The sequence below is a fragment of the Plectropomus leopardus genome, chromosome 3 (assembly GCF_008729295.1).
Source record: "Plectropomus leopardus isolate mb chromosome 3, YSFRI_Pleo_2.0, whole genome shotgun sequence".
NCBI lineage: Eukaryota > Metazoa > Chordata > Actinopteri > Perciformes > Serranidae > Plectropomus > Plectropomus leopardus.
Window position 1 is genome coordinate 6,232,696 of NC_056465.1, and position 27,515 is coordinate 6,260,210.

Consider the following 27,515-nt stretch of genomic DNA (forward strand, 5'->3'; position numbering starts at 1 on the left):
CTAAAATATTTGACTTTGTATCTGCACTTTTTCAGCTCTAACCTAGGTAGGTTATCTTTGATGGTTACACAGTAGACATGAAAACAAAACCAATCTTTGTGGTCAATAATATAATGGATAGAGCCTGGGGTTGAGCCTAATGTGTAAAGAACTTTCCAGAACAATAAGTTATTCCTGCAGCACAGCGCCATGTTATAACAACCAACATGTATAGACCCACCAGGAGAATTACTTATGATCCATGATCACTTCCCCAGATGGGTGAAGTCTGAGGAATTTCACTTCTGCTTCAAAACATGATCAAATATCGGGGACATTTCTTTGCAGTTCAGACTTCCTTCAGACGTGAAAAACACTCTGATATTTATTTTGAGCTTGAGGAAAGCTTCATACCTCCACATCTGATCCTGAATTCTGACAGGCTGTGTGATGAACTAAGAGAGTCAGATACTATTTGTACGTCAAACCGTCTCAGACTGCATTTTATAGTCATCAGCTCATTGTCAGAATACTTCAGACACCAATAAACACCTCTGTGATCTCCCATAACTTTTTCTTTAAACACACCTTGGCTGCCGTTACCCTGTTTCTCTCCCTTTACTTATTTGTAGCATTGTTATTTTTCACTCCCTCCTCAGCTGGCTCGCAACTTTCTCCTCTGCTACTTGACTGAGACGATAAAGCTGTCTGTCTACGCACCCAGAAAGGGCAGAGGAATCTGATTTACAGAAGACCGCCTACTAGTTTGTCCTCTTCTATAGAAAAAGTGCTCTGTTTCTGAATAGGAGGAGGAGGAAAGACACAGTAGGGTCTGAGGCTGATTGATTTTTACTGAAGGAGGGAGGGAGTCGGAAGACAACTGATCGCATTGTGATGCAGCGCCAAGTCATACCAAGGAGAGAGCTGCACGTCCTTTGGCAGAAATCACTCAATTATTCCTAAAGCTCTTCTAATTAATATTTTATCATCAAAGGATTAAATAACTACCAGTTATGTGAAGAGGGTCACTCACAGGGATGAACCAAGGGCATTAAGGCCATTTTCATATAAGGTACGATTGCGATTGCGTTGTATGGTGCCCAATTTCATTTGAACCCTCCCTCCACCCCCGCGACACTTTTGCATAAGTAATGTTGTTCCATACCCGAGTACTCTTGCATCATCATCCATGTGACATTTGATTATGTTGTCACACTTTTTTAAAAGCACAAAATCCCAAACCCATGCAATGGAATCAACCTTTGCGTCATGCATACTACGTCAAGAACGACTCTTTTGCCTACTTTATCACCCAGGGCCTTGCAGTTCACAGCTTAAGGTTGGTGCATGCTGCGCGCACATGCAGATGGCCTTTCTCCATTTCTGTGTTTTGGTACAGCTAGTTTTTATGCCTGATGTCAACCACAGCAGCGTAGACATGAACCATTCTAGAGAAGACCATCCATTTAAGTGGACTGGACTTACGAACCGTGCCTGGGTACTGTACACAGTGTTTACACTCACAAAGCAACTTGGACTTTGAGGTCAAGTGTACGTGGATCTCAGATGTGAAAGCTCTATGGCTCTTTGGCCTCTTTGAGTCTTACTTCACATTTCTTATGTATCTGGTCTTTCATCAGGCCAACGGTATATAAGCTGCCAACAAGAAATTTTGCTCAAGAGCTGGTGGAGACCAAACCAGAGCAAACAGGAGAGTAGTTATTGGACTTGTGTTTGTCAGGTGGACAGATTTAAGTCCAATGGAATCATGATGTTGCCCTGCCTGCTGGAACTGTAACTTCTAGCTAACATGTTAGTTATAACAACTGCAAGTAAATACTACGTTAGAGTTTGTGTTTTTCAGATGTTTGAGGTGTTCTTCTGGCCAGAAATTAATTAATTAATGCAGTTTTAACACACTTGCAGATGATTTTATTGATCAGATATTGATTAGAAACATTTCATTTAACAGCATGAGCTTCAGAAGTCAATACTCTAGCAGAACTATAGTTTAAAGTACAACTTTATTGTGAGTTTTAATCTCTACAGACAATTTTCCCTAACCGTGCATGCTGGACAGAGGCGAAATTGTGCCAGATATCTTTACTCTGCACCAGTTTTACACACCTGGAACTTGAGTCCTCACTGCTATGACCGAAAATATCGCCACTCAGTTTCCTGCAACCGTCCTTTGAGTTTAGTTACCCAAACTTGTATCCATAATCCTGGATTTTGTTAGTTTGTTTTTTACTCAAATGTCTGATACTAGGATATTACTTTTACAGTTTTAAAAGGACACCAATCAGTTTATCGTGTCTGTATATAATCTTGATCTCAGCATGTCATATGCAAACCTATCAAGTATAAAGATTTTTCAAACAATCACAGTCCAGTATCATGAATGATCCATCTCGTACAATTTAGTTGAAATCTGGAATTTTCATGTAACAAGCATTTTATTTTAGCCTGAATACTTTTTGAAAATATAATCATTGTTACTCAATAATATGGATTCTCAGTGGGCCTCAAAGATCACAGCAGGTGTCTTCCCCATCACTGTGTTGCTGTTTCCTCTCTTTCACTCCCTTTTCCCTTCATCCCCCTGAGAAGCTGCAGCTTGTGATCGCTGTGAACAGCTGTAACACGCCGTAGACCTTCAGACCTGGCAGCCACTCCGTGTGTTTGTGTGTGTGTGTGTGTGTGTGTGTGTGTGTGTGTGTGTGTGTGTGCGCAAAGTGCTTGCACTCACATTCCTGTGGTCAGCAGGGAGTCTGCAAACCCACTGTTGTCCTGCATAACTCCCCATGCATCACTGTGTTTATGCATGTGTGTAGGCTCACCCTTCTGCCTAATGCGATGCTGCACAGAGAGTAAATGTTTGGATGCGTGAGTGGAAGACATAAAGAGAGACAAGGAAAAGTGTTCCTTTGTCACAACACAACACACAAACTGCACCCACATGTGACAACTGTATGTTTCTCATCTTTCTGCATTTCTCTTTATCTGTTTTTTTTCTTCTCTGCCTTGCTTTTCATATTATTCTGCTTATGCAACAACCAGCGTGCTCTTTGAGTTGGGAAACATCAAGAGAAATATTAGCTCCAGATACCCTCGCTGTGGTTTTATTGATTAATGGGATTATCTCCGTACCAAGCATGAAGGTATGCATGCAGTTTCAATCTGCGCCATAAAGCTTCACACTCTTGTGATCAGGAAATTGTGTGTGCATCTGTGTGAGTGTGTTATGTGTGTGTTATATTTTCTTTTGAGGGGCTATTGGCTGGTGGAGGTTGGCAGTCATGCCCACATGGGTCTGTGCCATCTGGAATTGGTTTTGCACGGTTCGACCCAAACTATAGAGGCTTTGTGCTTACTCAGAGCTGCGCAAGTGAGAAGAAAACAATGGACAGAAAAACACTGTTGAAAAAACTAAAGGGTGAATACACTAAAAATGTTTAGAAAATAATACATGCTGAAGTTTATCAGGTATGTTTTTATTAGTCTGCTGTCATGTTCATGTACGTCTTGCTCCACTAAACTAAAAACAACACACACAAAAATGCAGTATACACTGGTTTGTATATGGAATGAAAAAGGGACTGGTAGTTCATAAACTAACTAAGTCAGAATACTGAGACTCCTTTTTCTTGAATTAAACAACAAAAGCCGAACATCTCTAGCACTCCTTTTTCCACCAAATTAGCTCTGGTTCTTGAACTGCTTTGGTTCAGGATTCTTGGAACCTCGCTCCTGTCTAGTGAAAAAAAGCTTGCATTTCCACCAGGCTGAACATAACCATTGTAATCAAGAATGTGTCATCAATGAAATGTGTTGCACAATGCACAACAGGAGTAAACATCAGTAGCAAGACAGCGGATCGCACTGCAAACTTCTGTTCTTTTTATTACAGACATTTGTTTTTATCCAAAACTGAGCATGAATCAACTATTATTACTCCTTTTTCCCCCAGTCATTTTTCAACCAATCTTTCTGTTGTAGCCTTCAGCATCTTCTCTTTCCAACCTGTAGAATATAACATACCCACTGATCCCATCACTATTCACACTTCAGATCAAGGAAATCCCAGTGGTGTGGTGGTAGATGATGAGGTGGGTGTACTACTAAGTAGATAGGTAGCTCACTGACAAGGAATTGGGTATACTCACCTATATTTTTCTATGGCTTTTTGGCTGATAGGTGGATATACTGTAAACGGCTAGAAAAAGAGGAGGGCATAAATTGTAATAATACCTATGCCCACCAATGCAACACTTGGTAAACCTATTTTTTGGTTCTCGCTGGAAACCAACTTTTCAGGTTCCAAACCAATTTATTTTTTGTTTGAAATGCTCCGAACAGTTCAAAATAAGCTGCTCTAAATTAGTGGAAAAGGGCGGAGGATGGTCTTAACACAATAAGCCTTACAAGTGCTTTGCCAGAATGAAATAATCTAAAATTGCCAAATTTATGATATAAATCAGACATTTTGGAGCGTATATATGAATAAACATTACTCTAACAGTGCCAGAGTTATCCAAAAGGCTGTTTCTCCTGTAGTACCTGGATTAGATTGTCCTCCCACAAACATTATCAGTATCACCTATTTCAGCAAATACCTAATAGTGATTACATCCTCTCACAGCCATAAGCATTATGAGTCGTGTCCATCACAAAAAAACATGAGAAGGTAGTGTGACATTATTTTAGAGGGACGGGTAGAGGTGGTTGGATGAATCAACACGAGAGGCCGTTGTTTGTTTTATAGTTTCTAACTGATAGCCAATGTCTGTTTCCTTTAACCACAATCGCTCTCTAACTTTAGCCAAGTATTTATTTTGTCACCAGGCAGACAAAGCTTCCCATAACTACTTATATTATCAGTGTTGAAAGTTAGCACCAGCTACTATATATAAATATTTGCTTCACTCACCAGCCAAAAAAAAAAAAAAACAGTGATCTATTGAGTGGCTGACGGATTTTTGAATCCACCAGTCATAGTGGCAGGCAGACAATAGAGTTTATTTCTAACCCAATCAATTATTTTTCTCCAACCCTAACCAAGCTTTAATGCCTACATTTGGCATTATAAGAGCTGACATGAGTTATTACTGTGACTCGTTCGGAGGCATCAACAAATGATTTATTGTTTCCAAGACATATGTTATATGTATTAAAAAAGATTACTGTTTATCCGATATTACTTTTTTTTGTTTATTCTGTGCCACAAGTGCATTTAACTTGGTAACTAATAAGTAATAGCTTTAATACCCAGCCCTCATTGTAGCACATTAACAGTTTTACCAAATAGAGTTTTAGAGAGAGAAAGCTTTTACTTTGAATGGAAAGAGTCCAAATTTTGAAAGGAAAATTTTGCAGTTGATTTCTTAATAATTTGGGCATTAAGAATATTTACTTCTGTTGCCAAATGTGCTTAACAGCAGACACAGACTGTTGTCTCTCTCAACGCTTTTTCATTAATAAAAGTCTGGCTGAAAGTGAGTAGCTATGGATACTGTGCAGCATGGATACAGGAGGTGAAAGGTGTATCAGGGTGTAATAACGGCCAGCAGAGCCTCATAGAGCAGAGTCTGGTCTGAGGTCAGAGGTCAGAGTGGGGTCAGCTGGTGTTGCCACAGTTTGGGCTGCTCTGTAATTAAGCTGGATGAGTCGGGATGAGCTGCAGAGCAGCAGATGTGACAAACCACAGCGAGGAGAGTCAGCCGTGGGAACAGAGAGAGATGAACCTTGGCTGCTTTCTGGGAATCATCCCGAGGGAGAAAAACTGACAGGGACTGTGGGAATGTTTGACGAATCCTCTGTGTTGTCCCTTCAGTTTGTGTTTGTTTGCTTCAAGCAGAAACAACAACTATAACTATGGATTATCTTTGTTTCCTGAGCTGTGTATGTGTACGTGTCTGTGTGCCAGTGATGAGAGGTTTATGTCCAATGAAAGGCAGACCACAATATAATCTGCGCTGTGCTTGTGATCTCTAACCCCTTTAACTTGAAGAGTTCAAGTTGAGTGTCCAAGTTGTGCCTGTGTGTCACACTATGCAAGATATCAGATGGCACCAAACGGACAAATCAATCATCAATAAAGTTTTTATATATGACAAAGTTTGATATCAACCAAAATTACTGAAATAAATGAAAATGCACTATTTTAATGCATAAAATCCCAAACAATATAATATACCAGGCATAATAAAGATACTAATAGCACTTCATTTTTTTTTTAGAAAGTATTGTCCAACAGAGATAGAGTAGATTCAAAAGCATAGAAGTGTAGAAAGTATTGCATACGAAAGCAAAAGTACACATTCTTGAGGACGGCTTCTTTCTGAGTGTTAAATTATTTTTAAGCAGCATTTCAATGTTGTAGCTGACCAAAGCAAAGATAAACTAACCATTTAACATTCAGCAAATAGTAATATTTTATACACTTATCAAATGTTTTGTATGTAAACACTTGAATTTTCAGTGTAACTTCAGCCAAATTAAATCAAAGAAATGTAATAAAGTGCTCAAAAGAAAAATTTTTTAACGAAATTTCAACCATATTGTAGCAGAAAAACAAAAACGGAAATACTCAAGCTAAGTACAAGTATCCTCATATCTTGAGTAAGAGTAAGTTATATTCTACATTTACTGTTAAACTGATCAGTATATTGTGCATTCCTATAAATTGAAACAAAACATGATTTCAGTTTGTTTAATGAGTTTTGCTTACAGCAGCTGCCAGCAACTTCACACTTACAGACATCTGATACACCGTGCATAATGTAGGCACTATAGAAATGTGCGTGGGAAACATTCAGCTGTGGGAAAGTCAAGTTAAACACTGAACCCTTGACCAGCGGCAGTGGATGTTTTCAGATCATTTACTTAAATAATTGTACCAAGACAACAATAAAAATGTACTTCATTACAAGTAAAAGTCTCACATTAAAACAAATGAGACAATAATGACGGGGCCGCCCAAGAGTAAATTGATATTGGACTTAATTGTTTCAAATGACCTAATAGCAGTGTTGGGTATCAAAGCCTTAGTAGAGAAATATCTGCAATTAATCAAAGCTTCAGAGAGGTGGGGGTTAATGAAAGATCAGGACATAGGTTTGACTTTTTGAAGCATTAGATTTCAATCGATGCACAAAAAATAATGCGTCAATTAGCAACTTTATTTGCATGCAGGTCACAGTAACATTAGCCACAAATTATAGCTAGAAAAAGGGATACTTTTACTTTGCAACATGGCTAAGGTGTTTCTCATGGTTTTCAGGTGATTTGCTAAGTTCGATGTAGATGCCCTGATTCCCCTGGTGTATCTGGCACTTGACTTTTTTGGGGTCATCTTGGTCAATTTTGAAACTATTCCTGAACTTTTTTGACAAATTTCTCTTTGACATATCTTTAAGCCTGTCACGTATAGTCAGACTGTACCAGTTTCATTGCTGGACTGCTGATGACTGATGTTAGCTGAGAGAGTCAGAGTCACAAAACCATCACAAGTTTAAAGTCTTGATATGAGATTAAGTGGGTATAATAAATGTTGATGCACAGTGAATAATGTTAGAGTATTCTTTTTCTATTTATGGCTTATTTTCGTTCTTTGGGATAATGCATGATATAAATGAAGCATTTTAATACTGACTTGGACATCAATTGCCGTGGCAACAATAAAAATTTCGAAACTTCAAAGCATTTGGGTCAGCACTACTACTGACACACACTGAATCTGGGGCTTTTGGGGGACTTATCAGTAAAATGTTCAGAATGTTAGCATTTAAATATTTAGCACAGATTGTTGTTAAATATCAAAAGTATGAAAAAATTCACCATTCGGTTCTATACAGAACACTGGTGCCCAACCAAAAGCCTTGTACCAAAAGCTTCAATACAAATACATGTATTGTTGCACTCCTATTGTTAAGTAGAGTGCCCCCTTACCATGCTTTATATCATATCTTATGTTATTATATGATCATGAACATCTATACAACATTTTAATCTTGTTAGTCAAAGTGGAGCTAATTTTAATTATTTTATACTGTAAACTGCCATTTAGTCTATAACAACATGCATGGGAGCATGGGATACATATGGAAAATCTTAATCTGCAAACTGACAAGTACCTACTTTATAATATGTTTCTACTAAAAATGTGTAGTAAAAAGTACAATTTTCACTGAGAAATGTAGTTGAGTAGAAGTAAAAAGTGGCATAAAACAGAAATACTGAAGTGAAATACTCAAAAGGTGTACTGTATTCGATACACTTCCTGTCACACATCCACAGGACATACAATATGTGTGTATTTGTGTCACTGGTGCATCATGCAAACACTCAAGCATCCCTCAAAATCATTAACAGTACACGTGCGATTATATAATCCCCTCGAGATGATGCAGCTTGTCCAATATGATCGCAACCAAACTCTGAATTCCTCCATCTCTGTGTGCCTGAATGGAGCGAAGGAGCGGAAGAGAGGAGGGGGAGGCAGGGGGAGGGGAGGTAGCAAGCCGGCCGAAACAAGGAGCTCTTTATAATGATTGACTCTTTACACGGTGACTCATCGTACTTCACAGGCCCGTCTGTGGCCTGAGGAGGCCTGCCCTTGTGTTTGCTGAATGACACACTGTGTTGTCAGAATGTCAGGATGTCATGTTGGGATGTTTGGAGTGCCCTCCTTCCTATGTCACACTCACACACACACACACACACACACACACACACACACACACACACACACACACACACACACCTCTGCTCCTTTTTTCCGCTGTCAATCTCTGCTTTCCTGCAGTCTAATGTAAGCTTAAAGAAGAAATTATTTATTATTAATGAAATTATTAGTCAGATTCCATTGTCATGTCTGTTCTTAAACTATGGAACTGTAGCAGCGACCTAGCTTAGCATAAAGACTGAAGTTCGTTGGAAACAGCTAGCCTAGCTCCGTCCAAAAATCAAATATATACAGCTACTAGTGCCTCCAGTGGTAGACTCAGGCTGTCTGAGGCGCAGGGACATGGCTGACAACAAATATATCTTTGGTACCTTTGAGATGACAAATTACTACACTCTATTATTAGCTGTGAATGATTCAGACTGATCTAGACTGTGGACATAAATACATTTTATAACACACAGCAAGGGTTTAGGGCCTCTTTTGGGGAAAGACATTTCTAGATTTTGATAAAGAAGTTGGAAAAAAAATATTTTAAAAATATTTTAAAAATATTTATTAAAGTACTGCTATGAAAATAGTCCTAGCACTCTGACACTTTAAAGCTGCAGACAAGAGGCAGACATGAGATGAGAAAATATGGTGTAAAGGATAAAGGATAAGGTTTGCAATGTACTTCAATTTCCTTGTTGACAAAAACTTCCACTTTCTACCAGGAATTATTTCTTGAATGTTTGAACAAGCAGCAAAAGTACCCTGGGTGTCCTATGGTAGATAAAACATGATAGGCTGCCCTTCCAATGGTTCAATGTGTGATGAAGTGCCCTTTAGAGTGGCCTTAAAATGAAGAAATTATGATGCCATGCCATATGGGCTGCCATACATTCTAGAAATTAATCTGGTACCTTTTATTTTTTTCGCCAGTGCCCCTCAATCAACCTTATTTCGTCTTTTAAATCAGCTGATAGTTTTATAATCCCCACAAAGGTCGAGTCCAAGAGAAAGTAAACACGTAAGTTAGTAGGCAGTTATTATAGCTTATGGAACAAAGTCTCATCCTAGGGTTTTTATATTACATCTGGTTGAGTATTTGAGAGCGAGATTTGAGAACTTGCCTCTTTCTTTCAGATTCCCGGAGTTTCCTAGACAGCATGAACCACGCTGGCGGCTCCACAGAGGGAGAACTGTTCAGATCAGAAGTGTCGGTCACTCCTGCTTCCTGTCAGAGGATCTTTGGCTCCATGTGCTCCATGTCATCAGACAGCCCCCTCCCTCACACAGACAGGTACAAACACACACGTGTGGTCTGCTTCTGCCTCTGCTTACAATGGTGTATCATGTACTGGTTTTCTAATGGGCTGCATGCTGTATTACTCCTACAATATCTGAAAAAAACTGTGGCCACAATAATGTAAAAACAAGACTTCTGTACTGCATGCACCCTCTCCCGTCACACAGAACTTGGACAAACAAAACACAATGTTTTGTCTCTTTGTCTCTGTTCTGCAGCTCCACTCCGCCCCCTGTGTGGCACGACCGGACTCCAAACTCCCTGAACTCCCCGTATCCCCCCCAGCCCTCACCTCCTCTTTCCCTCAACACTCCCAATGCCCACAGCTCTCCCCGGGGGGCTCTGAGAGGCCTGGGTGGAGGTGTGGGGGACCGCAGAGAGACAGACAGCACAGACTTGTCCTCGTTGTTATTGGGGAATGGTGGCCTGGAGCACAGCCTGCTGGAAGCCATGGAGGGCCTTGGGAGTCTGAACCTCGGGGGAGACGGGGGCCTCCCTCCACTGCTGCCTGAGAAGAGGAGAGGGGTTGAGGTGGGAGAGCTTGGCTCCCGCTCCCCCTCTTTAAGTGGGTTTTCAAGCCCTCACAGTGGCAGCAGTATCAGCATCCCTTTCTCATCCTCCATGACCCCCGACCCTCTCAGAGGACTCAGTGGGGCCCCGTCGCCCGGAGCAGGTACACTGACTATCCCAGACTGTTCTCTTCCCTTTTCTGTCAATGGCACAAATATTTTTTCCATCTCTTTCTTATAAATAGCCAGCTTACCAAAACATCAAAAAGCACTGATCTGGTTCCAGGGTCACTCTTAAGTCCCACAAATATTTCATTATCCAGTGCATTCATAATTTTAAGAAATAATTTAACCTTTATTTAACAAAGAAAAACCTCACCAAGCAATCTCTAGCCTTGGCCTAAATGGCCAGTGATACCAATCAATTAAATCAAGCAAATTCAGCTAACTTTCCCATTCTTGTAGAGAGCGTGCTGTTTTTTCTGAACGCCACAATGTTTCCACAGAAATGTTATCAAACTAATAGAAAGCCAGTCAATTTTTCCAATTATCAGACCATGAAAATAATTCAGTTCTTACCAAGAACTTCTAACTACACTAGTAGTTAAGGACTTTAAATAAGGACTTTCTTTTTCCAGAACTTATTGTGCTGGCAGTCCATAGACTTTATTTAAGGTGAGAACAAAAATGAGTCACAAGCAAGTTGCTGCAAATACATTTTGCTGACTTCATCTTATTGTGCTGCTGGAGCAGCACAATATGAGTCCGATGTTACTATAGTGACGCTGGGGACAGCCTTTTTTATTGCATCTTGTTGCAGAGGGGGTCTTTGGTATCACAAATGCAGCTAAAAAGTCAGCGGTGTGTTACTGAACTCAAGACTTTGACTGGCTCAAAGGCTGAAGCCAGTGTTGTTCTCCTGTGTTTGTTTGACTCATCCACCTTCCCTTCTACATGGACGCAGACTGTCGCACTTCTAAACTAAGTCTGTTGCTCTCAACATCTAATAATGAAACAAAATCTCAATACCATGGACAAAAAAAAAAGACTGTATTTCTTGTATTGAAGGGATGTTTGGCAATAAAACATGTCTGAAATTTTGAGAAGAAAGCTGTGATTTAAAAAGGGAAAAAGAAAAAGAAACATTATTAGCATAAAGTAATAGTTTTTACAAGAAAAAAGTCACACGTGACTAAGTAGTAACGCTCTATTTTTCGAAAAGGTTTACATTTTGAGTGTCAAGTTTTGATATTACATGAAATGGTTTTTAGTATTTTGGAACATAACATTTACTGTTTGAGAATAACCTAATATTCCATCATACTGCCTGCAACTGTAGATTATCGATCATCATCAAGTATAGTTTTTTTTTTTTCCTCAATCCTTTAGAACCACAAATAAAAACTGGATATAAATAAGGTTGAGTAATAATACTTTAGTTGTCATTTGGGTGTGCTAACCCTTAAACAAGTTTCTCTCTCTCTCTCTCTTTTTTTTTTTCCTGCCTTGTCTTTTCGTATTTGAGCCAAAGCTGAGAAAGCCTGAGACCTGAGTCTTAATCTATGTTTCGCAGACTTTGGCAGTAAGCAAGACACTGTGAAGTTTGTTCAGGACACGTCCAAGTTCTGGTACAAGCCCGACATCTCTAGAGACCAAGGTAAATATTAGTGTTGGACAGGAGAGCCTAACAGACACTTACAGGCACATAGTGCAGCCCTTGTGCAAAGCTCTGCTCCTTGTACAGTATGAACATGATGTTTCTAACTTTAGCTTATCTGTGTTCCCTCCCCGCTGTTGACCTACTGAACAGCCATCGCAGTGCTGAAGGACAAAGAGCCCGGCTCCTTCATTGTCAGAGACAGTCATTCATTTCGTGGGGCGTATGGATTGGCTATGAAGGTGGCTACGCCTCCTCCGTCTGTGATACAACAGAGTAAGAAAGGTAGGCTGAAAATGTCAAGTGTTTCCTGGCTATGATCCCTGCAACAAGCTGTTTTACAGAATCTGCCTTACATGAATAGAAAATATGTCATGCCTCTGGTGGTGATTTCTACACAATTTTTATAGCTACTCAAACTCTGTGAATCATCATCAAAAGTTCCAAAAGGTCTGACCAACACCTTTTAACATCTACAAGTAGAACACAAAAAAGCTCCTCCTACTTAAATGGAGCTCAATAAAAACACACTGTTTTATAGGTCATAAAATGTCAATTACTGCATTTTATTTCTGCACTTTGATTTTCTCTTAAATTCAATTTCTGTTCCACTGACACAAAGATAGTTCAAGGGGATAGACACATTTTTGTCATGTTTAAGTCTCCAAAAAGTTCAATCTACCAGTCAGTAATGACATATATGTACAAAATATACTAAAATATATTGATATTTTCTCTGTATCTGCAGTAGGGGACCTGTCCAATGAGCTGGTCAGACACTTCCTGATAGAGTGCACGCAGAAAGGAGTTCGTCTCAAGGGCTGCCCCAACGAGCCATACTTTGGTGAGATTATTAAAACTTTATAATAGTGTTTTAGGTCATTTATCACTCTTTTTGGTGCTGATTTATCTAATTACTAAATCTACACATTTCTAAAAAGAAATGTACACATATGTAAATTGGTATCGTGATATGAACATGGATTGGGATATTGTAGGTTTTCTAGGGATTCATTTGAGAAGCTGCTTATGGATAAAAAAAACTGGCTGCAATGATACTGTAATTCAAGTATTGCCCAAAAAAAAAAAAACAGTTGTTATGAGTATTATAGCAGAATGTGATCATATCACCTCTTCAGAGCATCATACACAATAAAACACTGATATACTTTATCAGACAGTCTTGTTTTGGTAATTACAGTGGCGTGCCCTGTCAGTCAAGTTGAAAATACAAGTAAGTAAGAGCTGGAAGCAATAAACCCTAAACAGTTTCAACTTGCCAAAGTAAAATGAATGTAAGCAGTATTCTGATTTGGAAACTGGTCCAGGAGATTACAAGTAAAAATAATTCATTAGTAATTAATTATTATAGTAATAATTATAGTAAATAATTAGTAATTTAATCTTCTGAAATGCACCACAATTTAACAAACTTATCTCACGTGTTATAAAATGTTTATCAGCATAGTAAGTAGATATGACTTATGTCAGAGGAACGATGCTTTATTTCACAGGTCTGTCTTATCAGGAAGTTATTGACTTGTAAAATAAAGCATTGCAGGGACAATGTTGAGGAGTAAAAAGAACTATATGTCTGTCTAAATTGTAGTGGAAGAAATGTACAAAATAGTATAAAAAAAATAAATAAAACTAATGGTTCCAGGTCCAGGATGTTCATAATCTAGGTATAATCTAATTCTTAAACTGAGATTAACATTTTAAGTACTGTATTCAGCATTTTAAATCAGTCCAGAAAGCACGTAGCTTCCTCATATCCATCTGTTAATTGTCCACGGTGAGGACCACTAAGGTTAATAAAGTGCAGTATCCCAGGATTATAATGTGTTAACTGTGCCACCATCTACTGGTCAGTGGAATGAGGTGCATCTGGCTCCACTCAGCATCAGTCTGGATGCTGTAGCTGTTTGTTTGTGAAATGTTCGTTATGAATACATTTTTTAAATTTTTTCCTGATAGGAAGTCTCACAGCTCTGGTGTGTCAGCACTCCATCACCCCGCTAGCTCTGCCCTGTAAACTCATCCTGCCTGACAGAGGTAAATTGTGTGTGTGTGTGTGTGTGTGCGTGCGTGCGTGTGTGCGTGCGTGCGTTTGTGTGTGCGTGTGCGTTTATGCGTGTTTGAAACAGCATCAGAGGTAGACCCTAGAATCAATCAAAACTCAGTCATCAACCTTTGAGTTCTTATTTTTTGTGTGTCAGCATCATTGCATTAATGCCCACATATGTACTCCTGAATTAATATCAGCAACAGGAGCTTATTATGTCCAAAACATTATTTTTTTTCAATAGACAGCCCTTTGCAGCCTGTGCATGCAACTGATCAATCTATTAATTATAAAGATACAACCACCTCACCTGCAGCCTCACAAGAACTAACCATAAAAGAATAAGAAAAACTAAAAATGCTATGGACACCACGGCAGGCGCAACAAGCATTATTAAGCCACAAACAGTAAATTGAATGACCTGACACATTTTATAGAATCAATAAAGCATCTCCAAGGCGACTACAACATCAACAACAACAACAACAATATGAACTCCACAGAAACTTCAGCCACAAACACTCATATCATGCAAAAAGACTGCCTGCACAGCGTGTACACACCATGTACTGTAATACACGCAATGCTGCATTTCTAGTCGACAAAGGGTTTTGTACTCACCAGTGTGAACATCACCCTGTGATTCTCGTGCACCATGACGTCCTCCGCAATCTGCAAATATAAGCAGTCCACTGAGCCTCTCTGTCCCAGTATTACTTAACTAAAGGCCTCACACACCTCATTAAAAGGAACTGTTCCTCAGTCAACTCAGAAGTCATAGCTGGAGGATTCAACATGAGCATTTTGGCATGTTAGCATGTTAGACTCATGCACTTGTCGTTCCTTGTGAGTATGTTTGGTTTTGTTCACATAGTGTGCTCAGCGGGTGATGCATTACATCAGTAATTGATCCAGATTCAGACAACTTCATTAATCCTGCTAGGGGCAATTTGTTTGAACAGCTTGCTGTGCACACATAGTATAACATACAGTAACATGCAGACACATAAATAGATTAGTAATAAATAAAAATATGACAAAGAGTTTTTTTAAACTATGCATGATACAGTAACAAGAATAAATGTAAATTATTACTTCAACCCCTGTTTAGGACATTTAAGTATGTCACCTGAAGAGTCTCTGCACACCTCACCAATGCCTCTAAGAAGTTTTCTTTCTTTCTTTTATTTTGGAAAATATATTAATAGCACCATGGTATTTTTTTAAGTAAAATTTTGGTTTTGGGACTGACACAACTATATAATACTGGCCTCCATCAGAAGTATTAATAATGTTGGATTACAATGACAACCAAATATTTTAGTGTAGAGTCTTCATATGAAGTATAATTACATGCAGGCTAACAAACTGTGTGTTTTTGCTTGCAGACCCAGTGGAGGAACTGAATGACTCGTCTGCACAGACGGCAACAAACTCAGCAGCTGAGCTCCTCAAACAGGGAGCAGGTACTGGACAGATACCAAATATGTACACAAATCTGTGTGTTTGTTTGACCTGTGTGTGTGTGTGTGTGTGCGTGTACTGCACATTTATCTATTATGTTCACAAACTCTGCGTCATTTACAACCCCAATGAAGTTTATATCTGTGACAAATTACACAAAAAGCTCAGTTTAAACTTTGCAAACAAAATAAGTAGATATCTTAAATTTTCATTTTGTGTTAAAGTGTTGTTGACCCTTTTTTTTATGTGTTACTGTGCAGCGTGTAATGTGTGGTACCTGGGCTCTGTCGAGCTGGAGTCTTTAACGGGACATCAGGCGGTTCAGAAGGCGACCACGCAGACGCTCTCTATGGACCCCCCACCGGCGTGCACCGTCGTCCACTTCAAAGTGTCGGCACAGGGAATCACGCTCACTGACAACCAGAGAAAGTAAGTGTTCAAACATGTGCAGTCCAAACACACACATACACACATTAGTCAACATGTTCCCACAGACTGTTTGTTCCTGCAGGTTGTTCTTCAGGAGACACTACGCTGTCAACACTGTCATCTTCTGTTCTCTGGACCCACAGGGCAGGAAGTGAGTATCACATATTAGTAATATTTGTGTATATTCTAATAGAAAACACTGGTGAGAGAATGTCTCCACTTAGGCTGTACAGTCCTCCTAATTTGTTTTTTTTTTTTTAATAAAAGCAAAATTAAAAGACACACAGAGACATAAGAAACAATGTGATTAGCTGATGGCCTCTCCTACAACATGACAAACAGTTACAGAAAAAAGGTAATTTACAGTCAAGAATATCTATTTTCAGATATACTGAATTGTTGAATATATGAGACATTCATCGGCAATAAGAAACCTGATGTGAAAATGTTTGTTCAATAGTATTAGTCTCAACCTGTCTGTCTCGGTGATTGTTCTCTAATGAAAAATGAAAAAAATGAAATTAAATGAAAAATGAAAAAAACAACAACAGAAAAACACAAAAAGTCTATAGAGGAGTTGTGATACAATTAATACATATTTTATGATACACTATAGGATGATTGCAGTGCTAAAATTGGAATCCTGTATGTTATTATTTTATACATACTTGTCCTGCTTTCACCATATTTTAAAAAGAGGAGAGACTGTTATGTATACATTTACATTATATGTGATATAAGTGTATATATGTGATGTACAAATATGTATGTGATGCCTTATAATGATATGACAACTTTGTTTTTTTATTCTGTCCCAAACAGATGGACAAGAGGCAGCGGGTCTACTGCAAAGTAAGTCCCCTTTGCTTTGCTGCAAGTCTTGTTTTGTTCATTGCTCTATTCACACTTTGTTATGGTTAATCATATTCCTATTTTTCTAAATCAGTCAAAAAGTTGCTGACACAAATTGCATCATAATTCACATTGACAACACTAATAGTGCATAGTCTTAAGTCTTCTCAAGGACTGCAAGAAGAAAGAATTATCATGCAATGAGTTGATGCAATACATATCACTATTATATCGTTTTTTAAAAAAGACTATGAATACTGTAAATGTATGGGGCCTTGAAGTTATCATCCATCCAAAATCTGTCTTTTAATTTCAACTTTCCATCTGCACAGTTGAAAAAAAATGGTGATTCCTTTCCTCATGAAGTATGGTTAGTTTGAATGCACTTCAATTACAGTATTTTTCTATGCTGCCAAGATTTTGTAGCAAATTTAAAAGTGTTCCCCTTAAAAGCTCCTGATATCTGTCATAACTTGGGGACATATAGAGTTAAGATAGTTAAGTAGAGGGATAACTTAAGATGAGAGGATCAAGATAGGGATAGAGATGGAGAATGCAACAAAGGCCACTGGATGTTGCCATCTGTGGTACAACAAGAGTGCTCCAAATGTAGTCTTAGCACAGCTAAAATACATTGATGCAGCATATTGAGAATATTGTTTGACAATGGAGAAGTGAATTTTGCTACAAGTGTGGTCTGAGACTTTTTTTTTATGCCACAAAAAAAAAAAATCAGTTAAAAAGGAAACAGAACTTACACAACACACTCAACTACCTACTCAAGTTTGTAATTTGCAAACTGTTGTTAAGCTCTAAAATCTCCCTTCTCTTGTATGATTATTCCTGTCTGTCTCTGTCCCTTTCGTCCAGGATCTTTGGATTTGTAGCCAGGAAATCACAGAGTGAGACTGAAAACATGTGCCATCTGTTTGCTGAGCATGACCCCGAGCAGCCGGCAAGCGCTATCGTCAACTTTGTCTCAAAAGTCATGATTGGGTCACATAAGAAGTAAGGAGAAACAGACTCAATGCAGAATAAAGAAAATGGATGGCGGATCAACTTCCAACCCCAACATCAACAACTTGCTCTCCCAAGAGCCAAAAACTATTTCCCACACACTCCAGCACCCAGTTGTGTGCTCTATCCTGCAAAATAAACTTGTGTATTTTGTACTGACTGCACTGCAGGATGCAGCCATCAGAGGGAGCCCAGACTGTCACGTATAAAGTTAAACTTCTCAGCAGGAGGCTGAAACTACTTAAAGATGCATCCTTGGGCTTTTTGGGGTTTTTTAAATAAAATTTTTATAAAATCCTAATCACTTTTTCTGGAGAATTTAGAGAGAAAATCAGATTTTGACCACCAGATTTTGACCTTAAACTGACCTGTATGTTCAAACTTACCCTAAATATACCATATTACACTTTGACTTTGCCTGTTGCTAGTGGTCACAGCCGAAAAATACAACATATTTACTCTGATTCAAACTGGAGAATATCTAAAATTCTGAACATGAACTCATATTTTAAAGCATAATTTCAAAAACTTCTGTTTTCAGTAAAAATGTGCAAATCAGGTTCAACATTTCTTTTGTGCAAAATACAGGTGCATTTTTATGAGTGAAAACAAAATCTACAATGTTGTCACATAACAAAGCCAATGATGTGGTTGCCTTGTACTTAAGATGGATTTATTGTGTTGTGTTTATAGTATTTATCCCTTTTTACAGATGTGTAAAAGTCTTTCTTTTTCCCAAATATACTTGTCATATATTTTTGTATATTAACATACTGTACATTAGGATTAAAGGCAGTGAACCTCAGAAACTGTACAATTATGTCACATGTTGTTGTAGTATTTCACATACCAGATACCACATAAACTGCCCATGTATATGTGTTGTATTACTAATATAGATGTCAATATGTTCCTTTTACAGTAACTTCAATACAGATTGATGTACAGTTAACGTGTCATGAATACGTCATTCTGATTTGCTCTGAAAAGATATTAAATACAGTCACTGTAAGAGATGTCAAACTTTCAGTCTAGATAAGCATTCTTTTCCATTCCCAGCTCCTCTCCTCTAGTCATTAAAGTCATGTTGTTTCATTGATTTGTAAATGAGCATTGATCAGTTAGAGATATCTCTAATTCTGACGTCTTATTAAAGCTTTGGTGCGCCAACGTCCCAAAACAAAAAATAATTTATTTTCTAATCTGTTTTTTAATGTTGATTTGTAACCCACAGAAAAAAATGTGCCGATATCACACACACAAGTCCTCCCCATACTCTGCACAAGACCTCCAAATAAGGCAGTATTGTCACAGTCACAGTGACACAGTATTACCACTCATTTGCATCATGCGGCATTTCTCACAAGCACTCAGGACTAAACTTTAGGACTAAAGCAAAAATGATTAACAATGGAGGTAATGTATACAATCCATACTATCCATGTAGGATCCAAATTCAAGAATATTTGTCCAGGTTTTGACATATCAACATGAGATTTCTACCAGAAATCTGTTTTATTTGTTCTTTAATGTCAATTTCTTAAATTTCCAAAACCACTGGGTGCTGTAGTTTCTAGCAAATGTTACTCAAACATAGTGCATTTGTTGTGGACTATTTTCAGCAGTAGATTAATCCACATTTGGTGCTCTAGTGACTATTTGGGGCAGCAGGATGGTGTGTGGGATTGAGTTAAAATAAACTGCAGTGTGTGTGTGTTCATGGTATTGAATGAACATGTAACCCATTGGCTGACTGAAGTGTTTCAATAGTTTTTGAATGAGCTGAATGGCAAAGAGGAAGCAGATATATTAGACTTTGGGTACACAGCAGACTTTTTGTTGAATGTTTTTATAATAAGTCATGTAATTGTAATGTAGATATTTCAAAACCTTGACAAATAACCAAAAAGCTATATACATGTCTGGATAAGCAGGAGGTGAAGGAGTGATTTTTGGGTTGAACTGACCCTTTAAATTTTGATGTTGTGATTTACAGTGTGCCCAATAGATGGCAGTAATCAGCCACCAAATTTCATGCTGTAAACTGAATCCGAGTCCGGATGAGTTGAGCTCTCACTAGAATGCACAGAACTAATGGTATTTCACAAATATCAGTTTCCTGAATGATATGTGTGAGATTTTCAGCTCTTCTCTTCCTTCTTGCTTCTCACACAAGTTTTATACCAACAAACAGTTACAGATGGAGCTGAGCAGGTCCCCACATGCAGGAAGAACCACCCTCTTGAATAAACTTGGCAATGTCAAAGTGTGTCCAAGCTCGTGTATGTGTGTGTGTTTGGGAAAGAAAGCATTGGAGCACATGACAGAAAAAGCTGCTCTGAATGACTGATAGGCCTCCAGGTGCCTCCGAGATCTGCTGATCTTTCTGTCTCCAGCCTCTGTGTGCTGGTGGAGACTTTTTTTAGAGGCCAGATCATCAGATAGCAGTTTTGAATGAGGCTCTATTCAGGTTTTTGGTCTCAGTGGAGAGAGCTAAGGAACTGGAAGTGGGACAGAGACGTGGGGACACTTCCCAGTCCTGCAGTCCTGCCTGGCCTGGAGAAAGGGGGAACAGCATGGAGGGTGGAGGGGGGTGTAGTGATGGTGTGTGTTTGCTCGCCGGGGGTGGGGGTGATGCAGGTGGGGGGTTTGTCGGTGGTGGATGACCTCACCATTACGGGAAACTTTCCCACAGCCTGCACACAAAGAAGGCCGTCAAAAGGTAAAAAGGATGAGAAAGAATAGAAATTTAACACAGTGTGTAAAAAAGGAGGCAAAGTGTGGAAGAGCGGTTAGTCGATGAGAATGAGGCTCTTTCGGAGGGGGAGTCGTCTTCCCTTTTCAGTGATTCACAGATTTTCAGGCTTGATAGAAGCTCAGAAAGGCCTGAGAGAGAGTCTGCTCTCAGAGGCAACCTCCAGTTTGGCTCCTGTTGTCTTTCTGCTGAGTCACCTGCCGCCATTTTGTCCCCTAGCTGGACCTCTGCTTGCACTTCCTGCTGTACTTCCTGTCAGGCGGCCCACCAGCACCTGGTGGCCCGGCGGTTTTCACAGCCGCCGCCGCCGCCGCTGCTGCTGGACGACATCACATTCCTGGCATTGCTCGCTCCGAATGCTGTTTGGAAATCCAAAGGCTGGCTTCCGTTTGGGAATGCCTCCCTCACAGAGTCCCTCTCAGCCTCTGATCCCCGGCCTCCTCTCACTTTATTTGAGTTAGCTATTTAAAGCCCATGCTAAGTGCGCTGCTGCTCTGGCTGCACAGGGGAGCAAACACACACTCCATCTCACACACTAAAACCACACTAGCCCACAAATAATCCCTCTCCTATTTTTAATTTGGTGGGCTGAAGGGACACAGCCTGCAGGGCTGACTGCGATCCGGCCGACAAATGTAGTGATTTTCTTTTATTTGTCATGTGGTGCTCCGTTACTGCGCCAAATATGGTTAGTATGCAGTGAGCTTTTAGAGGTATGATGATATATAGCGGTAGAAATTAGTGCCATCACTAATTATACTGTTTATTGTTTCTCATGTACTACTGGAGAGGAACTTTGAGGCACTGGTACTTGATTAATTCCTTACGTTGTACTTCCTCACTACACTTTAGAGGGAAAAGGTTTAATTGATATCAAACAAAATTGTCTCCAACAGCTTGCGTTTCAACAGTTTCCATCTTTCAGAATCAGTCAGCTCAAATTCAGTAGAACAGGCAAATTCAAAGGTCTGAACGCAGGCCATTAATTGTAATGGAGTATTTTTTGCACTGTGGTATCAATATTTTTCCTCAAGTTAGGACAGAGGTGGGTCTAAGTCATTGTTTTGCAAGTCAAGTCCCAAATCCAATGTTCCCTACAAAATTAAAATCTCTAGCTTCATTCCCACTGCACCAAAAAACGATAAAACCTGCTAACATCTGGCTTTTTCATGCAATAAGAATGTGTACTATCGGCATTTACACCCAAGTCAAATGACTCTGCAGTAGTCATGAGTTTTAATCACCTCTGGTTCAGCATCAGCATTGATGGGAACATGCCTGGGTGAATGCTGTAATTTCAGCTCTTTAACTAGCAAGATGCAATGAAGCAACATCACTAATTACCCTCCACTGCCTCCTAAACAACGCTAAAACACCGATCCAAATACATCTACACTGAGTTTGATAGACACTGAAAGAGTAAGAGATATATAAAGAGAAGAAACCACTGAATATCTCTGTTCCTGCAGCAGTCTGTTTACCTTATCTCCTGCCTGTCTGTGACGTCACACAGACACACCAACAAAACAACTTACACACACAAAAGCTGAAAGAAAGGCAGACTCGTGTGGTCCAGGGGTATGTTCACTGGCAGTGGGAATGCAGTGTATAACCTATATTTAATGGATTTACCTGTGTTTGAAAGCCCCATGTGCATGCATTAATTTTGGTGGGAGGGGGGTATGTTGTGTGCATGTGTCCCTTTGTTTAAACATTCTGTGCCCCCTCTTTAAATGTGTATGTATTTGCTGGTCCAAAAACGCAGCACAGTTGAAATTCATCATAAGTTTTTTGTTGTTTTTTTTTAAGTAGCGGCATGGATAATTGATCAGTTGATGGAGTCAGAGCTGATCAGATCAATAGAAACTAAACTTTTAGACCAAGTACAATGAACAGTTAACTTTCACTTTCAATGCGCCTACCATTCTGCTGCTTCATTTGTGACAACAGCACACTCTGTACTCTAAGAGTGAGCTGCACTGCAAAACCAAACTGTATATATATTCTAATAAGGTTCCTAATGAACAGTCTGGCCCTCAAAATAGAAAATCTATCTGTGCCGGCAGATGTTTTGATCGTGATAAGCTGCCACATATAAATGTATATTAAGTAAATGTTGAACTCCTAAGCTTTGAGTTTCAAGTCCTAAACAAATAATGTCTTCACCAATTGTAATGCCATTCTAACAACATATTTATCATACAGTAAGTCTTGACAAATCATGAATGCTTTTTAAAATTTGTACTTACTAGTTAAACAACTTTGTTAGCAATTCTTGCGCCTCTGTCTGTGATTACTGGCCCGCATGTTTGCATACTGCAATTGATTTTTTGTAGACAACCACATAGTTTTTGTATACAAATGAAATGATTGTTTCATCATTTTTCAAACTGCTGCCCAGTAACGTAATGTTACTGCTTCATGTTTCTCTCCTGCAATTTGATTTGGTGCTGTCATATTGGTTCAAATAAAGTGTATAAGGGGAATAAAGTGTCAACTTGCTGGGACTGAATAAAATTAATTTTAATTTATTTAGGGAATGAAGGGATAATAATTGATTTAAGGCACACTTTTTTCAAATAAAATACTTTAGCATTTTGGGACTTGGGGGAAAGTAATGAGTATTTTCAAGTCAAAAAGCTTAAGTCCAAGTAATGTCACGAGTCCAAGTGGAGTTGCAAGTCATTTTTCAATTTCGTCAAGCAGAGTCATCAATCGTCATAAAATTTGTTACTCAAGTCAGACTAGATCAAAGTCGTGACTAGAGTCAATACCTCTGGGGTCTGAGCACTTAGTGATAAGATATTAGGTTAGATATAACGTAAAGTAAATACAACAGAGAAGAGCATCCAGAGGTTTAAAGCATTTTCAAACTTTTGCAAACTAATGCTGTGCAGCCAAACCCACCAAAAATGTCTTGACATTTTAGTGGAATCCTTGTATATGAAATATGACCTTGTACAAAATACATCCTCAATATTTAAATAAAAAATTCTGTGTGTAAATATTACAATGAAGAGATGAGACAAGCTGATACAAAATCAGATAAGATGATATTTCCAACAGTTAACCTTCAGTACATGAAGCAGAAGGAAGAGAGAAAAAAAACCCTTTTATTCCATTAAACCTTTTATACCTTTTCACTGATAGCTTTCTTTTAAGGCATGCCATTTAAAATCTCTCTTTTTTTGACAGAGTTAATGTATTACTCTACATTTAAGTTAGATCACTTTACAAAATGTGCTGTGTAATGATAGAAATGGGAGATTCCTGTACAGTTTACATTAAAATATCTCTGATTGTATTCGACCATTGACCAGGACTGCTATATGGTAATTGGATCTGCAGGATTTTTGTGTGAGTGATGGATTTCGTCAGATATTTAGCCAATGACATTCCTCTGTGGTTAGTTAACTGTTTCTTAACAAACATATCACTGACCCCTTACACACACATACACTTGTATGTGTACTTACACACACAGGAAATCAGCATTGCTTAACATCACAGAGAAACAGACTGTTTCAGATTTTCGTATTAGACACTTACAACAACAGCGAAACATGAACGCACCACAGAAATATGGTTTTAATACAGCGCGGCATGAAAAACTCACACACTCACATAGTTTGTGAGTGTGGCAAACAACTTTCACAAAGTTCACACACACATATATGCTGTAGGCCTACCACACACAAAAAACACACACACACGCACCAACACATTTGCACACCAATCAGGGTTTCTGGCCTACGTGATCTCAAGCACATGCTGAGAAAGCAGTGCCTTTATGGCGGGCCTCTTCATTGCATTGTCTCTGATATAACTGACTGAAACACACACACACACACACACACACACACAAAAAAAAGGCCTGGGTACTTGGGTATCAGCGACAGTCTTAATGAACCTGTCTCCAGGGGGCGGGGCCGGGGTAATGTCCCACACAAAGAGCTCCCGCTGGGCCACAGAGCCAACCAGAGGCCAACAGATTAACTTGCATTACATCAGCATCCCCACAATACACCTAATGAGGGAGGGATTATGTGTGTGTGTGCGTGTGTGTGTGTGTGTAGGCTCTCATGCCATTGCATCACTAATTAAATGCGATGACTCACTTCTGCTGATTCAGTGTGCGTTCAGCTGCGCAAGCAGACGTGTTTGGGGACCCATCTTTGCCTCCTTAAAGCTGCTTTCATCAATATTTCCATATTAGCGATGGATCAGATGACTATGTGTGATGTTGAAGGTGTTGCCCATAGTGACAAACCCACAGAGGATTATTGCTGCCTCAGCTCTGCGGAGCATTTTAGAGTCTTTCAGCTCAGTGTTTTTGGTTGTATGGCAATCACTCAAAGTTTCCAGCAGGAACTTTTTACAGAAAACAAAAGTTCTGATTAACCCACTGTACAACACCTGCTCGGCACCAAACACACAGACACAGTCGGAAACCAGCTGGTGAACACAGCTAAGCATTTGGCAGTTCATGCACTTTCGAAGTTGTCAGATCGCTGAAATGCTAACACTACACAAATTGATGATAAAAACCTGTGACTTCCGCAGACTCATTTGACCCGAGTGTGAATGCCAACTGTCACCTTTCCCATTAAATAAAAAAGCAGGATGTTTGCAGGTGTTAGTGGGTTTTTTTGTGCAGTGGGACAGGGGCTATACAGTAAAGTTCTACTGTTGAAGGCAACCACTCCATGGATGTATAAAGTAGATGCATCATGGATGTGTCAGCCAGGTTTCCCCTCAACACGTGTCTTGCCCTTTTATTGGCTGTAACTCGCTGACAGGTCTCCGACAGGGCCAAATATGTAGCCTGCTAGATCTCTTTGGTCCGTCTACGATGCATCAGCAAGCCTCTCAGCTTGTGTCTTTAAACTGTTCACACATGGCACTCGAGTGCCTAGCCAATGCTGATTTGCCTCTAATCTGGGGCTTTTGCCGAGAAGCTCCTAAAATTATAGTGAGTGGAAAATCAAGGTTAAAGCTGTGTAGTGCAAGCTAGGAGTAAAGAAACAACTATGTCCTTTAGGAGTTGGTAGAGACCAAAAAAGAGCTAAAAATATGTGAATATTGGACTTAAATTCATCAGATAGATGCAAACCCAACTCCAAATCAATGTTAATGGCACACATCTGCTTAAAGGTATGAATAAGCAACAGTTTGCCAACACATTCACTACATCGACTTTATGCAATTATATCAATTTTGTGCCCAAAGTGGCCAAAAAAATCAATAACACAATCTTAAAGTTTGATTATAAAGAGGGTCTCACCTTAATTCCCTTCTGTCCTCAGATTGTCCTCACCGAGTTCATTTCTGAGGACATTATACAGGACCATAAACAAGTCTGTCAGACAATCATGGTTTTAGACAAACACCTGGGTTAGTCAACCTTATTTGGAAGAGAGTATAAAGGTCTGCCCGACTGCTTTGTAAATAAGAATTTGTTCTCAACGACCTGCCTGATTAAATGAAATAAATAAAAACTGAATTATGACCCAAACTGTCTGTGGTAAACATCAATCACATCTACAGAACCACTTGCTGGCTCACCTGCTGTACTTACTGTGGTTGTGCACCAATTTATGTGTGTGTGTGTGTGTGTGTGTGCACTCGCGCATATATATAACAGGGAACATACTCATCGTTACACAGTCACCAACAGGGAACGGCAAAACTAACAGGGGACATTTTTTTAAGTCCCCACTTGGACATGCTCTAAATCATCATAAAATCATGTGTTATGGCCTCTGGTGAAATTTTTCAGATTTTGCCAAGAGGGGACCAAAGTGTGTGTGAGTGTTTATATCTATATTCAGAGCTCTCCCTCCTGGTTGGAGCTGGTATTTGAACGACCCATTCACACACGTCGCTTTTAACACTCCTCTCCCCAGCAGCCTTTCAGACTGCAGATGGGCCGTTTAAACAGGCTTTAGTAATGTTAATGTGGGTGACATGAAGACCACAGAATGTAATGTATCAAATATGATACAAATAGCATGATAGGGTTAATAAAGACACCAGTCTCCTGAAAAGTGATTTGTTATTAGTCTTTGCATTAAAATTCAAGGCTTGGCTTTAGGTGATTTCATAAGTTTTAAGCTCTATACTGTATTAAAATAAAGGGCTACCCAGAAGGCAGGAGAGAAATCAGTATTTTAGAGCCTTAAAAAAAGCAAGAAAACTATAATCCAAGCAGAATAAACCTTTACATAAAATGATCAGCAGTAAGATTTTTTCTTTTTAGGTTTAATTATGTAAAATGATGTAACATCAGACCTTGACTAGACCTTTAAAGTTGTTCAGTCCCTGACGATACTGACCTGACCAGTTTTCACGAGCACTGAATGTCAATCAGTTTTTCAATATACTTCAATATACACTCTCAGTCTGTACGCATAGAAATGTAATTTGTTTGTGGGTGCACATTATAGAAAACATGTCCAAACATAGGATAATGCAACATGAGTCCACTGTTGGCTGGTACATAATGACAATTAGTTCCCTCTTGGATAGCATGGAGTGACGTTCACACTCCACCATGTAAAGAATAAATAAAATGAGATAGATAAGACTTACACAAAAAGAATCTCACCTCAATAATTCAAAAATTATTCCTCAACTATGATTACAATGACTGTGATTATTATAATTATAAACTAATATTTTATAACAAACTATAAAGGCTCAGTTTTAGTGGATGGCTTAACCATCTAGCTTGACACTGTTTTACAATACGGCTTCCCCAGAGGGCAAGGAAATATTTTTTAAATCTAAAGAAAGGAGAAATAACAATAAC

At 39.1% G+C, this 27,515-nt stretch overlaps 1 protein-coding gene across 3 annotated transcripts in view; it reads left to right on the top strand.

Annotated features, from left to right (window-relative positions):
• The window catches only part of si:ch211-191a24.3 (tensin-3), a 60,271-nt gene extending 41,132 nt beyond the window's left edge, over positions 1-19,139 (top strand). For all 3 annotated transcript variants that reach the window (XM_042513506.1, XM_042513512.1, XM_042513518.1), the window contains 11 exons: positions 9,794-9,950; positions 10,175-10,629; positions 12,039-12,122; positions 12,276-12,407; positions 12,871-12,966; positions 14,100-14,177; positions 15,576-15,653; positions 15,912-16,080; positions 16,163-16,231; positions 16,903-16,932; positions 17,803-19,139. In XM_042513506.1, coding sequence (XP_042369440.1) covers positions 9,794-9,950; positions 10,175-10,629; positions 12,039-12,122; positions 12,276-12,407; positions 12,871-12,966; positions 14,100-14,177; positions 15,576-15,653; positions 15,912-16,080; positions 16,163-16,231; positions 16,903-16,932; positions 17,803-17,944 — 1,490 coding nt within the window. In that variant the 3' untranslated portion in view covers positions 17,945-19,139. The remainder of the gene's footprint in view (positions 1-9,793; positions 9,951-10,174; positions 10,630-12,038; positions 12,123-12,275; positions 12,408-12,870; positions 12,967-14,099; positions 14,178-15,575; positions 15,654-15,911; positions 16,081-16,162; positions 16,232-16,902; positions 16,933-17,802) is intronic.
• The last annotated feature ends 8,376 nt before the right edge of the window (positions 19,140-27,515 follow it).